At 38.3% G+C, this 9,663-nt stretch overlaps 1 protein-coding gene across 1 annotated transcript; it reads right to left on the bottom strand.

Annotated features, from left to right (window-relative positions):
• Positions 1-253: 253 nt before the first annotated feature.
• On the bottom strand, positions 254-2,071 carry LOC127529322 (zinc finger BED domain-containing protein 5-like). The gene has a single exon (XM_051932443.1). It carries the CDS (start codon positions 2,069-2,071, stop codon positions 254-256), a length of 1,818 nt encoding a protein of 605 aa, XP_051788403.1.
• Between the last annotated feature and the right edge of the window lie 7,592 nt (positions 2,072-9,663).

Genomic DNA, 9,663 nt, shown 5'->3' with positions numbered 1-9,663 from the left:
TAACAGAAAAGATTTAAAGTGCATTCTAAATTCAAAAAAAATTAAATCCTTAATTAAACTATAAACATTTTTTGATTGACCATGTCAAACCATATGATACTGAAAAAAAATACATAAAATCAATAAATAATAATGCATTCAAACTGATCACCAACATTTACTCAGGAGCACAATATTAAAAAAACTTTAACCTGCAAAACAAAAATATATAAAATAATTTGAGCTGATTTTTTAATCAGAGATGATGTCTGGATTAATGGCTACAATGAGCACGTTTTGCAATGCACAGCTTTTCGAAGCGGGGTTTGAAGCAGGACACAGCAACTCTCAGCTCCTTCTCAATGTGTAGCCGGGACCTGTATTTGCTTTTCAGAGCAGCAACAGCAGAGAAGCCAGTCTCACACAAGTAAGAAGTTGCAAATGGAAGAAGAATGTGCACAGCTCTTTGTCCTAAGAGTGGATATTGCTTCTCCACATTCAGCCAGAATTCACTCAGTGTCTGGGATGTGAAACTTAGTCTCAATATGGAGTCAGATGTGATTTCTATGAACTGCTCCTTCTCTGCAAGGCTAAAACCAGTTGGAGCTGGTGCATTAAAAGGATCTCTCACCCAGTCATACTGGGAACTGTTTTTAGGGAAGTACTTTGTAAAGAATCCCATCAGTGATGAAATATGCTGCTTAAAATATGGAATCACTGAGGTGACATCATAGTCAGTAGTGTCAACAAATTCCTGCAAGTTCTCAAATGACACAGTATTTCCTTCATCAAGTCGCCTGCCCCACATTGCAAGCTTTCGAGTGAAAGAGTTGATCTTGTCTGTGACCTGAGGGAGGTGTTGATTTTTCCCTTGAAGCTGTAGATTTAGTTCATTGAGCTTTCCAAATATGTCACTCAGGTAAGCAAGTTTCATCAGAAAGTTCTCATCACTAAACTTTCTTGCAACTTCATACTTGTGCTCCTGCTCCAAAAACATTCTTATCTCTTCTCTGAGCTCAAAAACTCGGGATAACACTTTTCCTCGTGGCAGCCACCTTGCTTCACTGTGAAACAGCACAGCTTGATGTTCAGCTCCCATCTCCTCACAGATAGCAGAGAAAACTCTTGTTTTTAGTGGTCTGGTCTTTATTAAATTGACTACTCCTACAATGTCAGTCATAACCTCACTTAATTCAGAGGAAAGGTGCCTTGATGCCAGTGCCTCTCTATGTAAAATACAGTGTGTCCACTCAGCATTAGGTGAAGCCTTCTTTATGAGAGTCCAAAGTCCTTTTCTCATCCCTGCCATGGTCTGTGCACCATCACTGCAAACACCAATGCAGTTCTCCCACTTTAGCCCATTCTCAGTCAGGAAGCAGTCTAGCATTTTGAATAGCTCTTCGGCTGTGGCTCTGTCTCTGACATATTTACAAAAAAGTAGATCCTCACACAGGGAATTTGTCATTTCAAAATGTACATGAGCAATAAACAAACAGTCTTTGTTGCTGTCAATTGCTTCATCAAATTGTAAGGCAAAACGTTTATCTTTGAGTTTTTCTACCAGCTGTTCTTTAAGATCGTCAGCAATGTCATTTATACGTCTAGCAACAGTGTCATTTGACAGAGGGATAGTTTTTATTTTTGCAGCACTTGCGTCATCCAGCATGACAGAGACCATGTCTAATACTGCAGGCAGTATCAGCTCTTCTGCTATGGTGTGGGTTTTTTTGCACTGAGCAATTTGGTACGCCACCTTATATGATGCCAACAACGCTCGCTGGTTTACTGAAGTAGCAGTCAGAAAGCGGGATGATTGCTGGCAATATTCAACACGTTTTCGCTGAAAAAACTCAAGCGGCTTATCAGCGTGATTAGGGTGTAATGTCTTTAAGTGACACCTTAATTTATTTGGCTTCATGCTGTCCGCTGCCAACATTTTTAGACACAGTAAGCACACCGGTCTTTCCTCGTCTCCCACCGTAGTCACAGTGAAGCCAAGCGCTACATACGCTTCGTCATATTTCCTCGTCTTAGCTTTCGGGAGACTTTCGTTTGTCTCTTTATCTTCTTCTTTCTCCGCCTGTCTTCTCATCCCTGTTAAAAATTTTTTCATGATGTCACTTGAGGGTCTGCTACACTTCGTGTCTACACTTCATACTCATACTTTGTACTGTGTGGAAAGCGCGCATGCTCAGTGCAAACAAAACCCCTACACCACCGAGCGAATGCTCCCTGCGCACACTCTGCCAATGAGAGCGCCACTGCCCCTTAATGTAGTGGAGTGGTATTGCACTTTATTCTAGAACAGTAAAAAAAAATCAAAATAGAAAAATAAAAAAGCATGTTCCCCGAGGTCAAACGCGTCCCCCTTGACGGAGCCATGCGCCCCCCCAGGGGGGGCGCGACCCACTATTTGAGAAGCACTGATCTACCTCCACTTTGGCCTCCCTTGCTTGCTTCCAATGTATCTCTTTTTCTATCACTCTTTTGCCCACATATTCATCATCTCTCCTCATCACATATCCATACCACTTCAACCTACTTTTTTGTACTTTCTCAGATGTCTCACCTACTTTTGTTGTACCTCTGATTGTCTCATTTCTTATCCTGTCCTGTTTTGTAACTCCACACATTCATCTCAACATTCTCATTTATGACACTTCCAACTTCTTATTGTATGCTCCCTTTACTGTCCCTGTCTCAGCATTACTGGTTTTACCTCTGTCTTAAAATCTTTACCTTTAACCTTTGCCTTAATTATCCGATCACAAGATACTTCTGAAATATCTCCTTCTAATTGTTCCATCCACACTGCACTCGGTGGGTTATTTCTGCATCTAATTTTCCATCTTGGGTTACCACTGATCCTAGGTATTTAATTGTATCCATTCTTTTCAAAAGCTCTCCTTGCAGGCTAACTTATGAATCCTGACCATCATTAAACCTCATATATTCTATCTTCGTCCTATTTATCTTCAGTCATCTATCTTCCAAAGCCCTTCTCCAGTCTTCAAAGTTCCTCTCCTCCGCCTCTTTTTCAGTGCTACACAACACAGTGTCCTCAACATAAAGCATGCACTGCAGGATTGGTATTTTATCCCATGCCTCAACACATCCACAAACAGATCAAAGAGGTAAAAACTTAAGGAAGATCATTGGTTCAGACCTGCTCTATCTAGGATCTTATCTGTTACCCCAACACTGCTTTTAACCTGAGTACTCATTGCCTCATACATATCCTGGACAATCCTCTTATACTTCTCTGGTACTCCTATCTCTCTCATGAATTTCCAAATCTATTGACATGGCACTCTATCATAAGCCTTGTCCAAATCAATAAACACCATATGCAAACCTTTTTGTTTTCTTAATGCTTCTCTATGAGCTGTCTCAAATCAAAGACTGCATCAGTTGTTCCTCTTCCTGACATAAAACCAGTTGTACTGTACTTGTATATGTCACTATTTTGGAATAGTCATCATCATTATCATGAATGACATTGATCACTCATGTACAATAAGATTTTGTACTTTGCCAATTGAACAAAAATTGAAAAATGTATGAATACTCTTTTGTGATTCTGCTTTTGGTGTTGCATATTTGATATATGTTAATGCTGAGATATCTTGTAATACAATACAGCCACCAAATGAAAGTATGACAATATGTTGATAGATCTTAGTGTGATTTTTTTATGGCATTATTCAAATGACATTTCATCATCGCTGTTGCTAATAGCATACTACATTTTAAAGTTTAGTGTCGCTCCCTTTCCCCCTTCAGTGAGATTTACAGGAGGCAGTCTCCTTCCTTGGCTGCCCCCCAATGTTCCTACCACCATTCCAATTCTCCACAGCTCCTTCCATGTGGCTTCAATTATCTTTTTTCTGCCATGTCCCCCACCTGTGCATTAATTCCACCAACTCCATCCCACACTACATTATTTTGGTCAGAGGTAACATGATCTTTACTCACTTTGCCGGACTCCATGAACAGATCCAAGCCAAGATCCTTTCTTGGTTGAAAACCCTTTGCTGGCAATGACAGCCTGAAGTCTTGAACTCATGGACATCACCAGATGCTGGGTTTCCTCCTTTTTAATGCTCTGCCAGGCCTTTACTGCAGCAGCTTTCAGTTGCTGTTTGTTTGTGGGCCTTTCTGTTCGAAGTTTAGCCTTCAACAAGTGAAATGCATGCTCAACTGGGTTAAGATCAGGTGACTGACTTGGCCATTCAAAAATTTTTCACTTCTTTGCTTTAATAAACTCCTGGATTGCTTTGGCTGTATGTTTTGGGTCATTTGAGCAGACAGTATGTCTCTGAACACCTCAGAATTCATTCGGCTGCTTCTGTCCTGTGTCACATCATCAATAAACACTAGTGTCCCAGTGCCACTGGCAGCCATGCACGCCCAAGCCATCACACTGCCTCCACCGTGTTTTACAGATGATGTGGTATGCTTTGGATAATGAGCTGTTCCACGCCTTCTCCATACTTTTTTCTTGCCATCATTCTGGTAGAGGTTGATCTTGGTTTCATCTGTCCAAAGAATGTTTTTCCAGAACTGTGCTGGCTTTTTTAGATGTTCTTTAGCAAAGTCCAATTTAGCCTTTCTATTCTTGAGGCTTATGAGTGGCTTGCACCTTGCAGTGCACCCTTTGTATTTACTTTCATGCAGTCTTCTCTTTATGGTAGACTTGGATATAGATACTCCTACCCCCTGGAGAGTGTTGTTCACTTGGTTGGCTGTTATGAAGGGGTTTCTCTTCACCATGGAAATGATTCTGCGATCATCCACCATTGTTGTCTTCCATGGACGTCCAGGTCTTTTTGCATTGCTGAGTTCACCAGTGATTGCTTTCTTTCTCAGGATGTACCAAACTGTAGATTTTGCCACTCGTAATATTGTAGCAATTTCTTGGATGGGTTTTTTCTGTTTTTGCAGCTTAAGTATGGCTTCTTTCACCTGCATGGAGAGCTCCTTTGACCACATGTTGTCTGTTCACAGCAAAATCTTCCACATGCAAGCACCACACCTCAAAGCAACTCCAGGCCTTTTATCTGCTTAATTGATAATGACATAACGACAGACTTGCCCACACCTGCCCATGAAATAGCCTTTGAGTCAATTGTCCAATTACTTTTGAGCCCCTGAAATGAAGGGATTGTGTTAACAAATGCTTTAGTTGCCTCACATTTTTATGCAATTGTTTTGTTCACCCCACTGAATTAAAGCTGAAAGTCTGCACTTCAACTGCATCTCAGTTGTTTCATTTAAAATTCATTGTGGTAATGTACAGAACCAAAATTAGAAAAAAGTTGTCTCTGTCCAAATATTTATGGACTATCTATCTATCACACTCACATACACCTTCTGCATGGCTTCTCAGGATGGCTCTGCCACTTCTGACAGTGTCTCTGCTCCAGGTCTGCATGGCCCCACCTGAATTTTCTATGCCAAAAGTGCCACTGATCGTTTCTGCAATCATTCAAGAAGGATTTTTTACCTTGATCTGAAGTAGATTTTGCAGAAGGCAGCTGCATTTTTTTATTTACATTATAAGCATAATTGCGTTGCATGAGCATTTTAAGAACAGCAACAGAAATGTCAATCATATTAAAACAGAAATTAAGTTACCTAACTTACCAAGATTTTATGGTGCTCCTATGAATTGCAATGAATTCTGATATACTATTACCTATGGTGACATGTGTGCTCTTTTCTCTAACTTTAACTTCATTGGTATTTTTATTAAATATTTGATGTCAATTGTAAAGCCCTCTTGAATGTGTAATTTGCTTCACTCATAACAGTTATATATTTTTATGGACTTCATGGCCAGAACCAGAACACATTTTGCAAATATAAAGGAAAATCTCATCTGAGTATATTAAGAAGCAATGGCAAGAAATCTTTAAGAAATAAGATACTGTGTTCCTAGAGTTAACAAGAGACTAAGCTAAGCAGAAAAAACAACAATGGTGATATCCTAGATTTACCAAAATGGGCCAGTAGCAACCAAAATTCCAAACCCACAGTTTTTCCTGAATTGGGCAGTCTCACGTGTGGGAAGTATGAAATCTGCTTTAGTTATATACTCCATTTCTGGTTCTGGTTCTACCCATGTTTTGTTTTGTCTTAGTCTTGGTTTATACTCTCCATCTTCATCATAATGCATTACTTCATCCTCTTATACTTTGCCTTGTATTTCAAATGTCCAAACCACTCAATCAATTTGTCCACACCATGTGGTCATTTTTGAGTTCTAAATTTGTATTAACGTTTCTCTCACTAATTGGAAACTCCACATATTTCTTTGATCATTCTAATATGAATCTTTTGTATCTTGATTCCTGCTCTTTCTTTATAAACCATATCCCAATTTCATACTGTATATTATTGAACAATTTGTCTCTGGCTTTATAAGCTTCCTGTCACCTAGAAGTCACTTATGCCTTCCATAGCTTAGTCAGCCATTGTCTTCATATATTGTCATGCTTAAGTCCTTCCTTGTTGCCAGTGATGTTTTGTTTGTTAGGAGATTTCATCCTCAAACTGGCTGTCTCTGTACTTGTTGGATCATAGAAAGTTCCAAGAAAAAACACTTCAAAATTCTTGTGTGTCACAAATATGAACACAATACCAGTCATTACTGCTCCTTTCCTATAGCCATGTAGGTTTCTGGTCCCATTTAGACTTTTGGGTCATTTGTTGTTGTCTATTACTCTTTTCCTTAATGCTCCTCTTTTGTAATCTCAATCTTTTTTTCTTAATTTCAAGCTTATTCAGTTCATAGTAATGCCTGGCATATCCACTACAATAGTAAATTAGTTTAATTACATTTTACAGTACATTTCCATTTTCTGAATAGACTCTGGAAACTATTATCTTTCTTTGGCATATGACTGCTTGATAAAAAAAAAAATTTTGATCATTACTAGCCTTAACACTTTAATGGTAACATTTCAGTAGAAAAGGCTATAGACAATTTAAAAGTAATTCAAAAAGCAAAGTATATAAAGAATTTACATTCACTCAATCCATTGCCAGGTCAAAATGGAGTTAGAGCTTCTCACAACAGCAACAACTCCAAACAGGACCTACAGCATTTTGTATGGGATCCTGGTTTATAACTGTCAAATAATACGTCCATAGGAAAATTGTAGGAAAGGTGAATCGAATTTTAACTTGCCCACCCAGTCACAGACATAATAATGTATGAAGTGGGGTGAGATTTCACTCAGTTCTGCCTTTAGCAATGGAGTAATTCATCAAATACTTCAGAAAGGCTCCTCCAGAACAGATTCTCAGCACTCTGCAGCGCGCCTGTGAAAACTGAGAATAAGAAAGTGCTCATAATTGCCAATTCCATAGTGCGGAATGTTAGAATTCCAAACTGTGTTAAACCAGCAGTTAATGTTAAATGACTCGCGGGGCCAAGATTTCTTACATAGAGGCCGCATTGGACTGTGTCGCCGACGATGAAGTATCTACCTTACTGCTGCAGGTCAGCACTAATGAAATTTATTTACAGCAATCTGAGGTATTAAAGAGGAACTTCATCTCTCTATGCACCAAAGCTAAAAGAACATGTCGGAATTTAGTTGTTTCTGGCCCCTTACCAAGATTATATAGAGGGGATGTGATTTATAGCAGATTGCGTTCCCTTCACTGCTGGCTAGAAACCTGGCATGCAAATAAAAGTAAAGCGTTTGTGAACAATTGGGATGATTTTTGGGAAAGGCCTGGATTTTTCAAAAGAGATGGTTTTCATCCTAACTGGAGGGGATCTTATGTATTATCCCAAAATATGTCAGCAAAACTGCCTGGCTGACTGATTAGAGCACCATCCAGGCCGCAGTCACGTGATCTTAAATCACAGGCTGTTGTTTATCCCACCTGTTCCTGAAGCTGTTATCCATAATCCCTGTTGTGGGGCATCAAGTAAATTTAGTCTTGATGCAAACCTTAAATTACTTGATAACCAAAAAATAAGGTGTATAATTAGACCAAGGGATAAAATCAGACCCTTCACTAGGGGCATCTAAAATATACAGTAAATTTACTTCAAATTAAAACAAAAAATATATCACCAGTTCAGAAAAAAAGCATGCAGTTTTAAATGCTGCTTATTGAACATTCACTCTCTTGGCAGTAAAGCTGTTTTGGTAAATGATATTAAGTACAAAATCTGATCTGTTTCTTCTCACTGAAACCTGGCTTAGTAAATGTGACACTGTTCCAATAGCTGAGGCGACACAAGATGGATACTCGTTCCTTCATAAGTCTAGTGATTCTGGTTGAGCAGGAGACCTTGGAGTAATTCATTGTAACAAAATGCAAATCACATCTAAAAATGTAAGTGACTTTACATCCTTTGAGGCATTCATTTTAAATATTAAAACAGATTCCAACACAATTATAGTGCTAGTCTACAGACCTCTGTTCATGTCTGAATTTAGCAACCTTTTATCTGATTTGGCTATAAATTATGATCACGTAGTATTGATGGGGTATTTTAATGTACACATTGATGTGGAAACTGACACTTTCAGCAAATGTCTTACTTATTTGTTAAATTCAGTAGGATTTTGTCAGATTGTCAAAGGTCCAACTCATAATCATAACCACACATTAGATTTAATTATAACTTACAAAGTTGAAATTCAAAATTTAAATATTACTCCATTAAATGAAGTAATTTCTGATCACTACTTAATCACATTTGATTTAGTCCTGCCCTTGCCAACACACTCACAGATTAAAACAAAGACAGTGCGACATCTGGATTGTAATTCTGCTTCAAAATTTATAGATACTTTGAGTAAATTGAGTGTAATTGTGGAAAACCATTTAGATCAGTTAACATCAAATGTAAACGTGGAAAACAATTTACATCAGCTAACATCACATTATAATGTGACCTTGAGAGATGCTCTGGACATAGTGGCTCCCCTTAAAACAAAAGTGATCAAAGCACATAGAAACTCTCCCTGGTTTACTGAAAACACTCGAGCTCTTAAATTAGAGTGTTGAAAACTGGAGCGTAAATGGAGAACAACAAAGCTACATGTCTTTCAAATTGCATGGACAGAGAGTGTTAAAAAATATAAAAAGCTCTCTTTAAAGCTCGCTCAGACTACTATTCTGCAATAATAGATTGCAATAATAAAAATCCTCGGGTACTGTTTAGGGCAGTTGCTAAATTAACAAATGGAAATTCAGATCAACACTGCAAAATACCAACAGATATTAGCAGTACAGACTTTATGAACTTCTTCAATGAGAAAATATAAGATCCCAGATCTCATCATCACAGTACAAACCACGTTCTAGCTTAGCAGTCCCTGTCTCACATTGCGTTCAGCACTTTAGTAATTTTAATCCTATAATTAAGCAGGAAGTCTTAACTTTAATTTCTAAAATGAAACCCACTACTTGTTCCCTAGATCCAGTGCCAACAAAACTAGCAAAAAGTTCAATGGATGTTCTTGCCATACCTATTCTAAACATTATCAATAGTTCATTATTGCATGGCACAGTACCTGATACACTAAAAGTGCCAGTCATTAAACCATTACTTAAAAAGTCAGACCTAGACCCACACATACTAAATAATTATAGGCCTATTTCAAATTTACCCTTTTAGAAAAAGTAGTCGCCAATCAGCTTCAGTCACAACTT

Source organism: Erpetoichthys calabaricus, chromosome 10 (assembly GCF_900747795.2).
Source record: "Erpetoichthys calabaricus chromosome 10, fErpCal1.3, whole genome shotgun sequence".
NCBI classification, from domain to species: domain Eukaryota; kingdom Metazoa; phylum Chordata; class Cladistia; order Polypteriformes; family Polypteridae; genus Erpetoichthys; species Erpetoichthys calabaricus.
Note: the sequence above shows the minus strand (reverse complement) of the source record. Positions and strands in the feature narration are given on the sequence as shown.